Source organism: Rhincodon typus, chromosome 6 (assembly GCF_021869965.1).
Source record: "Rhincodon typus isolate 14 chromosome 6, sRhiTyp1.1, whole genome shotgun sequence".
NCBI lineage: Eukaryota > Metazoa > Chordata > Chondrichthyes > Orectolobiformes > Rhincodontidae > Rhincodon > Rhincodon typus.
In genome coordinates, this window is record NC_063337.1 from 56,241,445 (window position 1) to 56,261,981 (window position 20,537).

At 40.4% G+C, this 20,537-nt stretch overlaps 1 protein-coding gene across 1 annotated transcript in view; it reads right to left on the minus strand.

Moving 5' to 3' along the window:
• Positions 1 to 20,537, minus strand: part of LOC109935037 (disks large homolog 2-like) — an 890,971-nt gene that overhangs the window by 525,565 nt on the left and 344,869 nt on the right. The window contains exon 8 of the mRNA XM_048598394.1: positions 8,636 to 8,689. Coding sequence (XP_048454351.1) covers positions 8,636 to 8,689 — 54 coding nt within the window. The remainder of the gene's footprint in view (positions 1 to 8,635; positions 8,690 to 20,537) is intronic.

Here is a 20,537-nt window from a genome sequence, read left to right on the forward strand (position 1 = left end):
GGTATACAGAAAATGTGGGGAAGTGGCATTGAGGTCGTTGAATAGCTATGAACTAATTGAACTTATTATCTGAGGAAGGATGCTCTTTCTTTAGTTGGAGTGCACTGAAGAACATAAGAACTAAGTGCAGGTGTTTTATTTTCTTTATTCATTAATAGACTGAGGGTGTCGCTGGGTAGGCAGCATTTATTGCCCATCTCTAATTGCCCAGCAATTCAAAGTCACATGTAGCCTGTGGGTCTGGAGTCACATATAAGCCAGACCAAGTAAGGATGGCAGTTTCCTTCCCTAAAGGGCATTAGTGAACCAAATAGGTTTTTCCGACAATCGACAGTGGATTCATGGTCATAATTAGATTCTTAATTCCAGATTTTCTTTTACTGAATTCAAATTCCACTATCTGCTTTGGTAGGATTCAAACCCAGGGCCCCAGAACATTATCTGGGTCTCTGGATTAACAGTCCAGTGATAATGTCACTAGGCCATCACCTCCCCAAGGTGTAGGCAATACAGTACCTCAAGCCAGGTCCACCATTTGATATGATTATGGCTGATCTCATCTCTGCCCACTTTCCATAATCCTTTGACCCATACTAATTAAAAATATATCTCCTCCTTAAATTTACTCAATGTCTCAGCACCCACCACAAAGGCATTAACGATCTCCCAATAATAGCCCTGGCTTGCAATATTTCTTTCTTTAGTCTCAGAATGCAGATTCCTAACTGGTGTCATGAGCCACTTATTTAATGGCTAGCCCTCATTTTCAAGTAACCAACCATCCAGTTGTCCTTTAGGTGCAAACAGCTGTAGCACTGACAGTGCCTGAGAATATAAGAGCTGTACACAGTGTACATCTGTACACAGAGCTACAGGATCCACATACACTGCAAATTAAGGGAAGGATATCCTTTTTGATTGGGCTGTTTCCATGCTGCATGCCTCTGATTCCATGAATATTCAATATTTAAGGAGGAAAGGAATACAAAAAGGAATAGGAGGTGGAGTTATGCTGATGTTATATGCTGAGATGAGTACATTAGTCAGAGATGATCTCAGATCAGAACAACAGTGGGTGGAATCTGTGTGGTTGGGACTAAAGAAGCAGCAATGGATTGAAGATTAGCTAAAAGTCAGAAAACAGAGTAGGATCTAAGGAGTCATTCTTTCACTGGCAGGCTCTGACTAGTGGGATACTGCAAAGATCAGTACTTGGGACTCAGTTGTTCACAATATATAATGATTTGGACGTGGCAACCAAAATGAAATATTTCCAACTCTGCACGATACAAAATTAAACAGGAGTATCTATTGTGAGGAAGATATAAAGAAACTTCAGGAGAATTTGGATGAGTGTAGCGAGTGGGCAAAAATATAGCAGATATAATATAATGTAGAAAAATGTGTAGCTATCGACTTTGGTAAGAGTAAGTGATTTGCAGAATACTTCTTGAATAGTAAAGGGTTGGCAAGTGTACATGAGCAAAGAGATAAAGATGCCCTTGTCAATAAATCACTGAAGGAAAACATGCATCTGCAGCTTGGAGTACAGGAGTAGTGAAGTCAGACTTCACTTGTACAGAAGTTTGGTTAGTCTGAAGGTGGAGTAATGCATGCAATTTTGGTCTCCTTACTTCAGAAAATATATTGTTCCCAGAGAAGAAATGCAACACAAGTTCGCCAAACTTGTTCCTGGGAAGACAGGACTATAATATGAATAGAAATTTGGTAAACCGGGACTGTACTCTATAGAGTTTTGAAAAATGAGATAATAGCTTTGATAACTACAAATTACTTCAAGGGATAGACAGGACAGATTCAGGAAAGATTTTCCTTTTTTAGGGAGCCCAGAACCAGAGGGCACAATTTAAAAATAAGGAGAGTGCCATTTAGGACCAAGAATGAGAATTATTTTTATTCGGAGGGTTGTATACCTTTGGAATTCCCTACCCCAGAAGGCTGTGGAAGCTCAATTTTGAATATAATTGAAGTATAGTATCATAGATTTCAGATTACCAGCAGCATAAAGGGTTATGAGAACATTATACCAGAGTCACAGAGTCATATAGCATGGAAAAAGACCCTTCAGTCCAACTAGTCCATGCCAAACACAGTCCCAAACTAAACTAGTCCCACCTGCCTGCTCATGGTCCATATCCTTCGAATATTTTCCCATTCATGTACTTAACCAAATGTCTTTTAAATGTTGTTATTGTACCCACATCCACCACTTCTTTAGGAAGTTGATTCCACATGTGAACAACCCTCTGTGTAAAACATTTGCACCCCCCCCCGTCTTTTTTAATCTTTCTTCTCTCACCTTAAAAAACGTGCCCCCTAATCTTGAAGTCCCCCATCCTAGGGAAAAGACAACTACCATTAACTCTATCTATAGCCCTCGTTATTTTATAAACTTCTAAGATTGCCTCTGAACCTCCCACGCTCCAGTGAAAAAAGTCCCAGCCTATCCAGCCTTTCTTTATAACTCAAACCTTCCATACATGGCAACATCCTGGTAAATCACTTCTGAACCCTGTCCAGCTTAATAATATCCTTCCTATAACTGGGCAACCAGAACTGGACACAGTATTCCAGTAGAGGCCTCACCAATGTCCTGTATAAGCTCAACATGACTTCCCAACTCCTATCCATAGATTAAGAATTAGATTAGTCATGATTGCATTAAATGGCAGAACAAGTTCAACAGGTTGAAAGGCCTGATCCTGTTCCAATATCTAATATAACTGCCACTTTCCTGCTGCTACCCACGATCCTCAACTCCTTTGTCTATCAAAAAAGTACCTAATTCAGCCTTGAATAAACGCAGTGATTCAGCCTCCATTACTTTCCGGGGAAAGAGAATTCTACATTGAAAACCTATTGAGAGAAAACTTTTCTCCTCATCGCATGCTTACCACTTGCATTTTGAAGAAATCCAGCACCTTCTCTAAATCTTCTCGCTCTTGTCCTCATCAGTGTTGAGCTTGATATAGTTGGCTACTGTCTTAAGCTGCATCTGCGATAAGTCTGATGCAACCGTTGGGCTGCTGACTGAGAAATGTTGCAGACATTTTCCATTGATTTTTCAGCCACAATGATTTTCAAAGTTGCAGAAATCAGATGTCAACCCACAGACTTCACAAGCACTTTACAAAAAAATGTTACTGCCTCCATGGACAGACTCTGACAAATAAGCACTGTTGTTCAGACATCTACAGGTCTTTTGATTGCTGCCTATTCACCTTTCCTATAAGGTAATTTCTTCTGCATTGGTGGTCCTTACCCCAGTTATTTCTGAGGCCTTCTGCTCTCCTAGCTTCTTCGTGCCCCAAAACAAATGACTGGCTAGAGGTCAATATTCTCCTTGGCCAACTGCTCTTGTTACTGTCTTTCTCTTCACGAGGACCATCCACTGGAATGCATTATTCCAATAGTCCAATGTTCTGAGGATTTCTTTCTGTCAGCCTTCCCTCTAAGTATCACTCTCACGCTATAGCTCCAGTAATTGTTTACTCTGACTCGCTCTCAGCTAATGCCTTCAGTGGGTCCACATTAGCCCAAAGTTAACAGATTAAAGTGCCTTCGCGTCCCATCCTATGCCAACTTCAGTCTCGAACTCTTCATACCAACTTCCTCATTACTTTATATCCTGCCTGGGTGCTGTGGAATTAACACTGCTCTCATTCTCTCCTCTTTTGCAACCCATGCAACCAATGTAAAACTGCAGGTGAAACAAAGAATTGGCATACATTGAGAATTGCGTTGCCCAATTAATTACTGAATTGACTGGGATTTATAGGAACATGAGGTGATTTCTAAAGTTATGCTCTGCTCAACTTCAGAATTGTTGCACGATGTCAAGAATCAGATCCAACATCATCATATTCGATTTTACAGAAGGCCGAGAAGGAATGTTGTCCAATTGGTGCATGAAATTTATGCTTTGTTTACCACATCAGAGTTCCTCTGAGACTGATGTGGGTATTAACCAAAGCAATAAGTAGAAAGATGCCTTTTAAGACAAGTTCCTAACAAAAGCTTCATTGTACTCTACAGGGAAGTATTTCTTTATGATTAAGGTTAACAAATACGCACCAACAGTAAGGCTACAATTTATTATATAGAAATAAAATGTTGAAAAAGAATAGTCAAAAGAATACATGTCCCATTTCTTTCTTAAAACTAAAAACTGGCCTTACTCTCAAGAGTGTTCTATTCTTACAGAGAATGTGAGAACAAGGCCTTGACCTTAATTCCATAACCAAGAGGAAAATAATTTGCTGTTAACTGAAGCATGCCACTAATAAGGATTGAAGACACTCTAATTATCAGGTTTGTATTCTCACTGTATGCTTCAGTCTTGTTTATTCAATATCTAAATTAGTTCTACATTGGTACAGTATTTATTTCTTCCCATTATTGATAGTATTTCGACAATTGAAAAGCTTGCATCTATCATGTAATTCATGTTCCAATGCTGTAAATCGCTTTTGTTTTAATTTTTCATTCTTCAACCCTTCATAAAATTTTCTCAGGTCAATTGCAACTGCACATTAAATAAAGGTTCTATGCTGCTATAATAATGTTTCTCAGTTCTAATATTGTATTGTATCACATTAACCTTGGTTATAGAGATTTTATCAAGACAGTCAATGGAGTCCAAATTAATAGCAAATTATGGCCCTTTGTTGTGCATTCCCCTGAAAAGTGGTTGCAATTAGTAATCGCAAATTTAGTTAGGAACGATGCAGTCATAAGCCTCAGAACCAAAAAGCACTTTAATTCAGTGTTTTACATTTACTGTTTTTCCGAAAACAGAGTGAAATCAATTTATCTCAATTCCTTCATGTTATTTTCAAAGTATTTTCTTAACACTTAGCCTTCTACCTCTTACCTTAAAGCTATGCCCCATAGTTATTAACTATTGGAAAAAGTACCTTCCTATCCAACCTAGCTATGTCTCTCATAATCATAAGTCTACTGTTGCTAAGTTGGGTAGAGTATTTGTGGATTGGGAGGCAGGACGTTAGAATTTGGTGCTTGTAAAATGCTGGTGTTTGTAAAATGCTAGAGGGGAAAGCATTGTGTGGTCCCTTTAAAAGGCTGTGCTTTTTCTATGCTTAGAGATGTCTCTGAGCAGCTTGAAAGTTTGCAAGCAGAGAGAGCACCCGATACATTTGTATCGAAAGACTGTACCTTTAGTAGGCCAAGCAGCACTTAAGATACCAAAAACCTATCAAATTTGAATCTGATGGTTTTGACAACCTAGGACCAATCTGATTGTTAGAAATTGATATATCATTAGGGGCATAAAAGAAGGGGGCAGTTGGAAAATCGGCAGAGCTAACTGCCATCTGCTAGAGTTAACAGCTCTCAGCTAATAGACAAAGCACCATCTATTCACAACAGTACCACGGCACTCCTAGCTAAGATTCCTGAGAGTTGACGGAACAATTGACAGAGGAAGACACAGAACATTCCGGAAGAGTTAACCTGGCTGTAATTTCAAGACACTAAATTCTATTGTTTTATTATATAAGTGGGACTTGTATTTATTGGAACAGCATACCATTAGAATCTTGCGTTATTCAGGAATATTTAGTAGTTAGAAGGGATTTGTTTGATTTGTTAATAGTTTGGTTAATTAGTTCATTGTTAGAGTTAGATAAATAAATTGTTACTTGTTGATTGTAAAGTGAGCGTCAGGCATTTATTTGACTTAACCACTAGAAGTTGCTGAAAGACAGGTTACACCCCTTTTCACACTCCTTTCAATAGGGGAGGCAATGGCCTAGTGGTATTATCGCTGGACTGTTAATCCAGAGAGCTAGAAAACATTCTGGGGACCTGGGTTTGAATTCAATAAAATATCTGGAATTAAGCATCTAATGATGACCATGAATCAATTGTCAATTGTCGCGAAAAACCTACCTGGTTCACTAATGTCCTTTAGGGAAGGAAACTGCCATCCTTACCTGGTCTGGCCTACATATGACTCCAGACCCACAGCAATGTGGTTGGCTTTGTACTGCCCTCTGGGCAATTAGGGATGGGCAATAAGTGCTGCCTAGCCAGTGATGCCCTCATCCCGTTAACGAATAAAAGAAAAGATTATAGGGTGAGGTGATCCTCTTTGGGCGTTTCGGGTTTTTTCCTCAGAGGGACATCTACCTTTTAGGACACGATCTACCATTTATAACACTATCAGGTACCCTCTCAACCTCTGCTGCTCCAGGTATAAGAGAAAACCGAAGCCAACTGCACCAGCAGAAGCAAGGGGATCAACATCTCAGCCTCCTGCTGTTCCAAAGGCAGAGGAAGTGGAACAGACATGAAAGAAAAATCTCCCAAAACCATGGCTGTAGGCAGTAGATCAGTGCTAATTCATTCTGAAGCTAGATAATGAAATAGGAAACCAGACACTGATCTGCATATTTGATACTAGATATATTTACTACATAACGCAACAATACATGAATCTGCCTCCTCCCTCACCAATATCCAGTATCTCAGAAGTCTTTCTTTATCTAAGTTCTTTTATTTTGTAATCCTTTCACCAGCATATTTTTTAATCTTGACAATACAATTGACATACCATTAACAAAAAGTTCTCTTGACAAATCTCAACACCAGTGTCTCAGGAGGCTCGGGCTAGAAGATTGAATGCAATCTGCATAAAAGATTGGCTAGCTGTCAGAAAACAGTGTATGCATTAATGGGTTATTTTCTAATTGGCAGGATATGATGAGTGAAGTCCCACAAGCATCTGTGCTGGAGCATCAGCTTTTGACAGTTTATATCAATGACTTAGGTGAGGGGAGTGAAGACATTGTAGCTAAATTTGTAAATGACACTTAGTTGGGTAAGAAATTAGGTTGTGAAGAAGAATAAGGAAGATGCAAGCAGGTATAGATAGGTCAAGTGAGCGTACAAAAATCTGGCAGAAGGAGTATAATGTGGGAACATACAAAGTTGTTCACTTTGACAGAAAGAATTTAAAAAATGTATTACTTAACCCATTAATGGATCCCAGACCAGAACCACCTTAAGAGATATAACTCCCTGTGTACATACTAACGAGCTCCCCACTGTTTTAGAAAATTCCAGCCTACATCTCTATCAGTATCCACTGCACTTTTCACTCTGATCTCCTAACCTTTTCATTCCAAATACCCTATCCATTAATTGCGCTACCAAATGCCACAAATTGAAAATTGGTTCCCAAACCCCACCACCCCACACACCCACCACCTCCTCCCCGCCCCAACATTGGTCCATCCCTCTCCATTGATGTAAGTCTATTTTTTTAAAGAAACTCTTCAACTGCACTTAATTTAACCTCTTCCATCACAGGGGAACAGAACTGATCCTGAATTTTTAACTTTTCAGGGAAGAACATAGAGACTGCACAATGTTGAATCTGTTACTTTTAACTGTTATATCCAGCAATTTTTAGCATTCTCATAAAATGTTATCGTTCCAGGTAAGAACACCTGGTATAGTCATTTTCATCATTGCTAAAGATATTAGAACTTTGAGTTAACCTGAAGTTTGTGCAGATGGTCAAGAGAGAAATTGAGTGATTCAGAGTTTAAGACTAGGGGGCATATTTCTGACGTAAAAGGAAAAAAAATTTAAAAAAGACATGAGGGGCAATTTTTTTAACAGAGAGTGGTTCATGTGTGGAATAAACTGCCAGAGGAAGTAGTGGATGTGGATGAAGTTACAACGTTTAAAAGACACTTAGATCAGTTTATGAATAAGAAATGTTTGGAGCACAAGCAAGTGGGACTAGTTTAGTTTGGGATTATGGTTGGCATGGAATGGTTGGGCTGAAGGGTCTGTTTCCGTGCTGTATGACTCTATGACTACGAAAATATTCTAATCCTATTTGACACTTGCATACAATTTTGCATATGCTCTATTTTCCACATTGCACTATACTGAAAAATTGCAGCTTTTAAACAAAACTAGGATACAATAAAGGATATAATTTATCTCTGTCATCCCCAGCAATGCTTATTTTGAAAATTTAAAAAAAGCATAAGAATGTAAAAACTAGGAGCAGGAGTAAGCAATTCAGCCCCTCAAGCCTGCTTCGCTATTTAATGCTCTGGGTTAGTGAATTCTACAGATTCACAATCCTTTGTGAAAACTAATCCTCATTTCTTTTAAATCTGCTACCCCTCAGTCTAAAACTATGACCACTCATTTGAGATTGCCACACAAGAGGAAGAATCTACTCTACATCTACTTTTGTTAATTCCCTTTAGGGCACTATATACCTCAATAAGATTCATTCTTCTAAACTCTAGCGAATATAGGCCTAAACTGCTCAATCTCTCCTCACAAAAAAAAATTCTTAATTAATCTAGTGAACCTTCTCTGAACAGCCTCCAAAGCAATTACATCCTTCCTCAAATAACTAGAACAAAATTATACACAGAGCTCCAGATACAGTCTCACCAATGCCTTGTAGAGTTGCAATAACATTCTCTACTTTTATAATCTATTTCTTTAGCAACAAATTCCAAAGCCATGAGCATTCTAAGACATAACAGTGGAAAAAATATTGTTTGTTTTATTAAAAGCAATTGTTGTAGCCATCGTGCAATACCTGAAGAGATATACTTACATATGGGACTGTCTCCAGTGTTTCTGTGTTTACAATCATGGGGGCAGGGCTCGCCTGTGTGTAAATACAAATGTGGTCAGGTCCATTTGCAAAAATTAATACCACCAAAGTATAAAGACGATTTCATGAACTGTCACATTGTTATGCAATAAATAAATGGATAGTTCCACATTTAATGCTTAAATCAGTAAAACTTTACAATAAAGATCAGTTATAATGAATGTAAAGTTACTTTAAAAAATACATTATGCCCAACAAAAGGTGCTGAGTATTGTACATTGAAAAACTATTATTATACATCTAATGTCTGCATCAAAACTAAATATCACAACTTACATCATCTGACTATTCAGGAAACTTAATGGAAATATGTTATCATTCTTCCTGTATTTTTATAATAAATTGCTTTCATATATTTACGCAATGATTTTATAGCATTTAGCAGGAATGTTAATTACTTGTACTCCTTTTAGCAAAAATGAGAAGATTATGGACTTATGACTATGCTACTGTGATTGGTAATTATGAGTTCAAACATAATTCTCAACAAGAATAAGGCTATAGATTTAATACAAAGCTAATGACACTGAACATGTTGGAGAAAGGGAAGATAGCACCATAGTTCACCAAAGGGACCTGGAAGCCTTGGCAGATGCTGCAGTCAAGAGGAGTGGTGTCCTCTTCCTGGAGGACCGAGAGAGTAAGCTATGCTACTAGACTCTGCCAGTCTGGACCAAGATCGCCACCTGGGTCAGTGCCACCTCCATGGTGGGGAGAAACAGCCAGCCGTGCAAGAAGGTAAATCATCATCTCCATGCAATCAGGGTAAGTGCCACACTCCTCTCTGCCATGTCATACGCATATTATTTCTGACACTGCACCCAGCTCCCACTAAGCTCATGCTTTGCCATTCTCGCTGTTGCATACAACACCTTCCTTCCCTCACTCTCTCCCATCCACCCACACCCCACCAACCTCCACACTACAAACTCTGCATGTCCTCTGTACTGCATCCTCCAACCCTTGACACATTTTATCACCCTACCCTATTCAAATCAGCATGAACAGCCATGCTACCCTTGTAGTCTCACTCATTGACAAAACAGCCTACAACAGCACAGAGACAGCTGTAGAGGTGGAGGGATTGCAGACATCCACGTCCTCATCCCCTGTGTGGTGAGAATTCTAGCCTTCTCAGGAAAAGACTGGGACAACTCCTGTGTAGATGCTAAAACATTCATGTCCTGCCAAACAAGCAATTATCACACTTCCTTCCACAGCAACTCTCACAATGGCCCCACTGTCACACTCAATCATTGCACACCACTTCTAACCACTGGCTATGGCACCTTCTCTCTCTTTGTCTTACAGGTTCTGTTAGGCTATCCACAATCTCTGCAGACAAATACTCAGCTGTGAGGACAAAAGTACAGAGGCACCAGAGGAAGCATCAGCAAGAATGCATCCTGCATCCCTTAACAGTCCACATACAGACACCTCTGGGGGGAACTGTAGACATACAGTGTGCGGGTTAAAGATATGGTGAGCACTTCACTACAACAGCTCCACTACTGGCCAAGGAAGAAACACCCTTAAGCCACTTGCATTCAGAGGACTGCTGAAGACCAGGAACCTCCTCATCTCCAGCTAGAGGTGACCTTGTGATGTAAGCAGTCAAGAACTTCATCCAAATGTGCAGGGCTGAGCAGTGCCAGCAAATAGGCACATGGAACGCAATGGCGCTCACTGCCCAGAAGCTGCAGCAATGCAGCAAATCGTGTGGCCGCCTGTTTGCCTCCATGTGGAGAGGTTGATGGCTGCCAAGGAGAGTCAGGTCCAGCACCTCCACAGGCTGGAGATGTACATACACTTTCATTCCATCACCCATTGGTCACTAGGTCTGAAGATTGGTGACAAGGCAAAGGAACCTTGACAACAGTCCAGGTGCTCATTCCTCTCAAGGAGACAGGGTGGTGCAGAACACACCTAGCCAGTGGTTGAAGCATATATAGACCTCTCATAAGTCTCTTCTCAGGACATTCCAGAGGTGGCCAGATCCTCAACCTCCAGCCTGCATTCCCCCTTCTGATCCTTGGAAATTCAAGCCAAGAAAGACTCTCTTGACACGACTGATTCGTTTGTCGCAAGTGGGCTTCACTGGCAGATCAGCATTTATTGCCTGTCCCCTAGTTTCCCTTGAGAAGGTAATGGTGAGCTGCTTTCTGAGTGCAAGACCCCCAAATCTCCAGGGTCAATAGGCTTAACAGCTGGGCAAATTCCCTCCATCCCAGGTGCAGAACCAGGGAGAATGCTAAGATGTGGTGGGAAGGAGGGAAGAAAATTTATCAAGGGTACTTTGATGCGATGGGTGAAAAAGGGTGACTGAGTCTACGCATAAATGCTCCTAATATTAACTTACATGTGTTTGAGAATCTGTTTAGGTGCTAAATGCATCTTCTCACCATCCAGCAGCTCCATGGATGGAGATCAGTGCTGAGAGCTTACTGCACCATGTAGAAGCAGGAGGAACAATGGGTACACGTGGCATTGGGTCATGGTGACACTTCTGTCCTTCCTCATCCACTACCTCTAATGTTTAGCTCCCTCTATGAGCCAAGGCATAGCTGCTAAAGAGTTGCCCAGCAATGGCAACTGCTGTAACATTGTCAGCAAATAGGCAGACTGGGTACCTGTGTGGGGCCCATTGTATGGGCCTGCGACTAATGCTCTTTCCCCTTGAAAGTCTTGTGGCCAGTGTTTAAGTAGTCTCCTCCCTTGCAGTCGAGTTACCCCACCAACTTCAAATGTATTCGCAGCCATTTTCTTCCCCATTGCACACTTTTGATTTTCATTATGATGGAAGGTGATAATAACAGCTCTTCAGCCAGTGGCTTCCAACCTAAGCCTGAATATACTGGCAATTTCCCTAAACATCCATATCCCCTTCCTAGAGCTCATCCTATAAAACCTACAGGGTTCAAACTTCTCCAACCAACTTGACTAGATATACCTGCACACATTTTCCAACTACCCCCTAGAAAATGAGGTGACCATACCTGTTGTGGTCATTAACCACCCACATCCTCACTTCTCACTATATGTAGACTTCTCACTTGATTCTGCCACATATTTCACCATAGCTCACATCGCTCACACCCCATACCACCCAATGTTTGCCACAAAATGAGTTGTATTTAGTTTTCTTGAATGGTTTTCAAAGTTACAGCTGTCAGGAGTATCTCTATCTTTCATGTGCCCTTCTGTGGCCATTTACCATATAGATTACTATACATGAGACATTCAATACCATCACCAAAGCAACTTGGAGGCAAAAATTTTTCTCGAGCGTAATCATGTCAATAATAAAATGGGATGGTTTACATATGTTTCAGTCTGTCTAAGTTTTTCCAGTTGCATGTGCCTTGAACAGGCAATTTTCTTTTCCTGCACTCACGTGCCACTATTACAATTTTACCAATGGGCAGATTATAACTGGTGTATTTGATTATTTAATGCTTACTGCATAATCCAAGACCTGATTCAAGCATAGAGTGTTAACATCCAAAATCAATACCCATTCATTTCCAAATTATGGAATTATTTCTTTGAAATTTCAAAACTTCATTAAAGTATTTGAATCTGAGCACTAAACACAGTTTAACCATTGACCTACAATCACAGAACTGGAGTCAAGACCATTGACACAATTGCTAACATACAAATAATTGGAGAATAAAATATAATAGTATCATTGCACTGAAACGGCTGAATATCTTAATCTGATGCAGGCTCTACAAATTAGGATTTGACTGTTGCATTGAAAACGGATTTACAGCCTGCCTTTTACTGAAAAATAATTCTGATCCAGAATATAGCTTTTACTGGATAGAGCAAGAAAAGGATTTCAACTCCTGGACTAGGGCTTGCAGTTAATAATGGGAATAATGTTGTGCTAAATTATAATTTAACAATTCTAAACATTGGATCTGTGCACGTGTCAGTTGCCAAAATGCAGTCCTGTAATGAAACTAATGCTTTCAAAGTTAAGAATAGTTACTTCAGGTTAGCATTTAAACTACTGCCCATTTAAAGTACATAGGTTCATTAACACCTAAACCGTTTGATGCAAACAGTTTGCATCGATAAATTACTTACAGTTTTTTTTAAACAGCAAGAAAAACCAAATTTACCTTAAACAGCTAAACAGAACTAGTAGGCTGAGAAGGGAGTTAGTTTTCTCTTAGTGTCCTAAGTTTAGTGAAAAACACATACAATGCTATTTTACAAGTGGAGATGTACAATTTCTACCATTTACTGAGAACAAGCGGTATCCACTTTTGCTAAAAATAATACATGAATAAAAATATATCCTGGATTAGGCCTCTACTGCAATAATGAAAAGTAATTATTTATCCAGTGTTTATTGCAAAATGAATCAATGAAATCCTATTGAAAGGAACATTTGCCCTTGCAGATAAAAATGAAGAATGCAGATACTGGAAATCTGAAACAAAAACGACAGTTCTGACCAAAGTCGACACAGTGTGGAACTGGCGGAACACAGCAGGTCAGGTAGCATCAGAGGCGTAGGAAAGTCAACATTTCGGGTCAGGACCCTTCTTCAGAATTCTTTCTTACTCCTTTCCTACTCCTCTGATGCTGCCTGACCTGCTGTGTTCCACCAGCTCCACTCTGTGTTGATTCTGACTCCAGCATCTGTAGTTCTTGCTACCTCCAACTTCTGACCAAAGGTCACTGAACTCAAACATTAATACTGTTTCTCTCTCTACAGATGCTGCCAGCTCTGTTTTTCCAGCAATTTCTTCTTTTGTTTCGTTCACTCTCGTAGAGTGTCTTCTATGATCTTAGGATAACCCAAAGCACTTTACAGCCAATGAAGTACTTTTTGAAATGGAGTTAAGTTGTACTGTAAGTCATGCAGCAACCAAACTACATGTAGCTAGTGCCTAAAAACAGCAATGCGCTAATGATCAAATCATTTTATTTTCATTGATGTTGACAGAGAGATAAATATTGGCCAGGACAGCAGCGGATTATTTCCTTGCACTTTTCAAAATAGCGCCATTTAATTTTTACATCCACTTGAGAAGGATAATAAATCCTTGGTTTAACATCTCATCAAAAAGAAGATACTTGCAACTATGAGGGAGTACTGCATTGGAACATGAGCTTGGATTAGTGTGCCAACAACTCTGTATTTGGACTTGAACCTACTGACTCAGAAGCAAGAGAGTTACTAATGATAACAGGCAAGATTATTGGTTTAACACGTTTTAAAAATAAAATATTTCACAGGTAATTGACTTAAGGAAGACCTAAGACAAATTATGAACAAAGAAGTACATGAAAAAACAGTTGCTTTTAATATAGTACATTTCACAACCACAAGATGGTCCATAGCACATTATAGCCAATTCAGTACATATGAAATACAGCCACAGCTGAAGCACAGGAAAAGCGGCAACTAATTTGTCCACAGCAAGTTCCTACAAATAGCAAAGTGATAATGACTGTAGTAGGAGACTAAGGTGTGATGGTAATACTACTATACTTGAATTCTATAAGCCCAGGGGAATACAGAGTTCAATTCCCACCACGCAGCTGGTGCAAATTCAATTAACATATATGGAACATAAAGTTAGTCTCGGTAACGATGACCATGAAGTCATCATTGTTGGGCCATCTGGTTCGTTATGATGCCTGTTAGGGAAGAAGATCTGTTGTCTTTACCTTATCAGGCCTAAATATGACTACTGAAACACAGGAATGTGGCTGATTCAATTACTGACCTCTGAACTAGTCAAGAAAACCACTGGATCAAAGAAATAATTAGAGATGGGCAGAGTATGCTAGCAATTAAGGCCTTTAAGTGGTCAATTAAAGGACCTAAACTTGCCATCTCTCCAATCACCTGCCAATCTGGGAAGAACTGAAAGCATGGAATTCGGACAAGAGGATGGGCCCTCTGAAAGCCCCCTCCATGCCTTTGCCTTGGACCTCCCTGATACCGCTCTCCCTGCTACCCTAAACCATGACTTGAAGAAAAAAAGCTTATCTTCTCACCACTGGATCCCAAAGTATAAGGTCTTGTCCAGTAGTTTTAGAAACTAGAAGGTGCAACTATGAGGGAGTACTTGCACCTGGCTATTTCAGTGCAGAGCCCTCGCTCGGCTGTTAGTTCTTAAAAAGCTGATTGGCAGGTGATTAGGTGAACCATCCTGCCAGTGTAGGTGGTGCTTTAGCCACCAACTAACATGCCCTCCCCACACTTAGCGTGATGAAGGTCAGAAACTCATTGCCTGAAAGGGTGGTTCAGTCAGCAACTCTTGAAACATTTAAGCAATATTTTGAAATCCAATTGCAATGCCATAGCCTCCAAGGCTATGGAAAATGAGATTAGTGTAGACAGACCTTTGTTGATTGGTGCAAACAAGATGGGTGAAATGGCTTCTTTTTGTGCTGTGAACATCTACAAGTGTGAGATAGGTCCTTCTTCATTATGAGTCTAAATCTTACGGTGTGATGATTACTTAAATATTTCTTCACAGACATTCGGTTCACTCGTTCCCTAGGACAGTAGGAATTGCCCCCTTTCTAGCTGGACCAACAACATATTGATCAAGGAAGTTCTCCTGAACTCATTTCATAAATTCTTCCAAATCCTTACCCTATATTCAAACAAAATTCTAATTAATATTGGGATAGGTAAATAGAAGCAAATTATTGCATGAAGTGCTGGAGAAACGCAGCAGGTTTGACAACATCTGTGGCTAGAGAAACTAGCTGCAAAGCCTGATTTCAGATATTGAACAAATAATATTGTTTAACATCATCATTCAGTACTGAGTGAATTATGAGTTGTCTGAGAAACCATCCTGCGAATGAGATACCAATCTGAGGCCACCCTTCCTGTCACGTTGGTTCAGGTGTATGTTAAAGCTTCTGCGGAACTGTTTGAAATACAGAAAGTTCTCCCAGTATCCAGGCCCTCACTAATCCTTAAGCTATTGTTACCAACAACAGATTAATTGGAAATATAGAGACAAAGTCCCATCTTAACATTGAGGATATTATTTGCCATGTTGTAAGGGATTAAAGGTAAAGGTAAAGTCAGTATAGTCCAACGGGACCATGGGACTACTCTCTCATTAGAGAGAGATGACGGGTGGTTGAGTTTGACCTCAGGGACACCATACCTCAGGTGAGAGGAAAGGTTGAGAAGTAGAGTCCTTCTTGGTAATGTCAGCCAATGTGGGAATTAAAACCATGTTGTTGGCATCACTTTGCATCACAAACCAGCCATCCAGTCAATTAAGTGAGCTGACCACGATTATTGTCATGCTAAATAGGACAGGTTCAGAACAAATCTAGTAGATCAAAAGTGAGCATCCATGATATACTGCAGACTACCAGCAAACGCATAACTTTAGATTGCAGCACATCATTCTTTCGATCATCTTCCTGAAGCCTCCCAATGGTTCCTCCTGATTCAGTGAGGAATGTAGAATAGTATGCTAGCAAATCTAAGAGAATACTTAAAAGTGAGGTGAAAACCTGTTGAAGGTGCAACTATATTCTTGCCAACTTCTGAAGAATATGGATTAGACTATGCTGGTGACATAAAAGACTACAGAATCAACAGATCACACTTGGAGTTCTGCCCATCAATTGCGAATGGTAGCGGAAACTTCAACATCTAGCCGGTAGTAGAGATTCCACAAACATACTTATTCTCAGGAATGGGGAATCTAACACATCAGTGTAAAAGAAAAAGCTGACACATTTGTAACTATCTTCAGCCAGAGTTACCAAATGAATACTCCTGCCAAGATCCCTAGCATCACAGATATCAATCTTCAGACGAATTAAGTAATTCATCTTGATTTCAAAAAAGGGTTGAATGGTATGGGCCCTGGCAACATCCTGCCAATAGTAGAGGATGTATGTCATAGAGTCCTACAGCACGGAGACAGGCCCTTCGGCCCCAAACTAGTCCATGCCGACCAAAATGTCCATCCATGCTAACACCATTTCCCTACACTTGGCCCATACTCTTCTAAACCTTTCCTATCCATGTATTTGTCAAAATGCCTTTTAAATGTCATTAATGTAATCGCCTCAGCCACTTCCCCTGCGAGTTCATTCCATATGTGTACCATCCTCTGGGTAAAAGATTTGCCTCTCAGGTTCCCATGTATTCTTACCCCTCTTACCTTAGGCCTCTAGTCCTCAATTCCACAACCCTGGGAAAAAGACTGAGTGCATTCACCCTATCCATGCCTGTCATGATCTTATACAGTTCTATAAGATCACCCCCTCAGTCTCCTACGCACTAAAGAAAAAGCTTATCCAACTTCTCCCTATAACTCAGTCCCTTGAGACCCGAAAACATCCTTGTAAATTTCTCTGAAACTCTATCCGTCCTATAGCAAGGTGACCAAACTGAACACAATTTTCCAAGCGCGGCCTCACCAACGTCCTGTATAACTGCAACATAACTTCCCAACTTCTATACTCAATACCCTGACTGATGAAGGCCAGTGTGCCAAAAGCCTTCTTCACTGTCCTGTCTACCTGTGACTCCACTTTCAGAGAACCGTGCACCTGAACTCCAAGGTCTCTTTGTTCCACTACACTCCTTAAGGCCCTACCATTCACAATGAAACTTCGACCTTGATTTGACTTTCCAAAATGCAACACCTCACACTTATCTATATTAAACTCTATTTTTCGGCCCACTTCTCCAGCTGATCAAGATCCTGCAGCAATTTCTGATAACCTTCCTCACTGTACATGATACTGCCAATTTTAGTGTCATCCGTAAACTTACTAATCATGCCTGGTACATTCTCATCCAAATCATTGAAATAGCTAACAAACAGCAATGGGCCTAGCACTGACCCCCGAGGCATACCACTAGTTATAGGCCTCCAGTCCAACAAGCATCCTTCCACTATTACTCTCTGCTTCCTACCATCAAGCTAATCATGTATCCAATTTGCTAGCTCTCCCTGAAATCTATGCGATCTAACCTTCCAGAGCAACCTACACGTGGAACCCTATCAAAGGCCTTAGTGAAATCTATAGAGTATGTCTACCACCCTGCCCTCATCAAACATCCTGGTCACTTCATCAAAGAATTCTAACAAATTTGAGAGGCATGATCTCCCACGCATGAAGCCATGCTGACTACTCCTAATCAAACTCTGTCTTTCCAAACGCATGCATATCTTATCCCTCAGAATTTTCTCAAATAATTTATCTACAACAGATGTTGGGCTTACTAGTCTATAATTCCCAGATTTTTCTTTGCAGCCCTTCTTGAATAAGGGCACAACATTCGCTACCTTCCAGTCTTCTGTGACCTCACCCGTGGCTAACGATGATGCAAATATATCAGCCAGTGTCTCCGCAATTTCTTCTCGAGTTTCTTGTAAGCTTCTTGGATATATCTGGTCAGGACCAGGAGATTTATCCACCTTTATACATTCTAATACTTCCAATACCTCTTTTCCTGTGATAATGGACTATCCCCAAGATATTGGCACTAACTTCCGCAAGTCTTCATATGTCTTTCTCCACGGTAAACACAGAGGAGAAATATTCATTGAGGACCTCGCTCATCTCCTGCGGTTCCACACATACATGTCCACTTTGGTCCTTGAGGGGTCCTATTCTCTCTCTGGTATTCTTTTTCCTTTAATATATTTAAAGAATCTCTTTGGATTCACCCTAATCTTCTCAGCCAAAGTTATTTCGTGCCCCCTTTTCGCCCTCCTGATTCCCTTCTTCAGTATGCATAGAACAAGTTACATTACCCAAGTTTTGCAGGGCAGTTGCAATAATGATATTTAGCCAACAACATAGAAAATTTCCTAGGTTTGTCCTATCTAAAAAAAAAGCAGAACAAATCTAAGTCAGCCAGTAGTGCCCAATAAATCTGCTCTCAAACGTCAATAAAATGACTAAGATTGTCAATTAAAAAAAAATATCAAGCAGCAGGTTTTTTTATTCATTCACGGGATGAGGGCATCACTGGCTAGGCAGCATTTATTGCCCATCCTTAATTGCCCAGAAAGCAGTTAAGAGTCAACCACATTGCTGTGGGTCTGGAGTCACATGTAGGCCAGACCAGGTAAGGTTGGCAGTTTCCTTCCCTAAAGGAAGACAGTGAACCAGATGGGTTTTTCCAACAATCAGCAATGGATTCACGGTCATCATTAGATTCTTAATTCCAGATATTTATTGAATTCAAATTCCACCATCTGCCATGGCGTGATTCGAACCCGGGTCCCTGGAACATTATCTGGGTCTCTGGATTAACAGTCTAGCGATAATACCACTAGGTCATTGCCTCCCCTTTTTGTTACTCAACAATTACCTGTTCACCAATGTTAATTTGCTTCCTGTCTTGTTTCTTGGCTCCAGGTGTCATTACACCTTGGTCTAAACATGGACAAAAGAGCTAAATTCCAGAGGTGAGAAGAGAGCGACTGTCTGAACCAAGCAACATTTGATTAAATGTGGCATCAAAGAGCCAAATCAAAGTCAATAAGAATCAAAGAAAAAAAATAATTGAGGTTATTGAAGCCGATTCATTTCACCCCCAAGGACATCACTGCAAGTGGTCTTCAAAGAAATGTCCTAGTCCAACTTTCAACTGCTTCATCAACAAACGTCAGTCTATTAAAAAGGTCAGTAATGGAGATGTTCAATCATAAATGCATACCGCCCACTACCATTTGCAACTGCTCAGTTAATGCAGTTGTCCATGTTGGTATGCAACACAATCTGGGCAACATCTAGACTCGAGCTAAGTGTTAAGTAATTGTCATGCTGCAAAATTGCCCAGCAATGGCCATTCAAAAAACAGAAAATCTAACCACCTCCACTTGATGCATTAACATTGCTAAAACCGCATGATCAAATTAACCAGAATAACCATATAAAGACTTTGGTTACAAGCCCAAACTAAAGAGTGGAAATTCTTCACCCTCACTCCTCAAAGCAGTCAATATGCTACAAGGCAGAAAGTTGGTGTATGTCATAGAGTCATACAGCACGGAAACGAGCCCTTTGGCCCAGCTCATCCATGCCGATCAGGTTTCCTAAATCAAATTAGTCCCATTTGTTTGCATTTGGCCCATTTCCCTCCAAACCTTTGCAATCCATGTACCTGTCTAAATGTCCTTTAAATGTCTTACCCATCTCTATCACTTCCTCTGACAGTTCATTCTATATACACACCAACCTCTGTGTGAAAAGGTTGCCCTTCAAGTTTCTTAAACCTTTCAGCTCTCATAGAGACCTATGCCCTCTGGTTTTCGGCTCCCCTACCCTGGGGAGAAGACCTTGGCTATTCACCTTATCAATGCTCTTAATAGTTTTATAAACCTCAATGAGGTCACCCCTCAGCCTCCTACACTCCAGGGGAGAAAAGTCCCAGCCTATCTAGACCCACCTGGTCTTCTGGTCTCGGCAACATCCTTGTAAACCATTTTTGCACCCTTTCCAGTTTAATAACATAGCAGGGTGACCAGAATTGTATGTAGTACTCCAAATGTGGCCTTAGAATTGTCTTATACGGCTGTAACATAATGTCCCAACTCCTGTGCTCAATGCTCTGACCAATGGTGGCAAGCGTGCCAAATGTCTTCTTCACCATCCTACCTGTGACAGCATTTTCATGAAACAAGATACCTGCACCCCAGGTCTCTGTTTGACAATACTCCCCAAGGCCCTACCATTAGCAGTGCAAGTCCTACCCTGGAACAAAAACAGAAGTTGCTGGAAACACTCAGCAGGTCTGGCAGCATCTGTAAAAGAAAGAGTTAATGTTTGGGTCCCATGACCCCTCCTTAGAACAGCAAGGGTTCTGAGG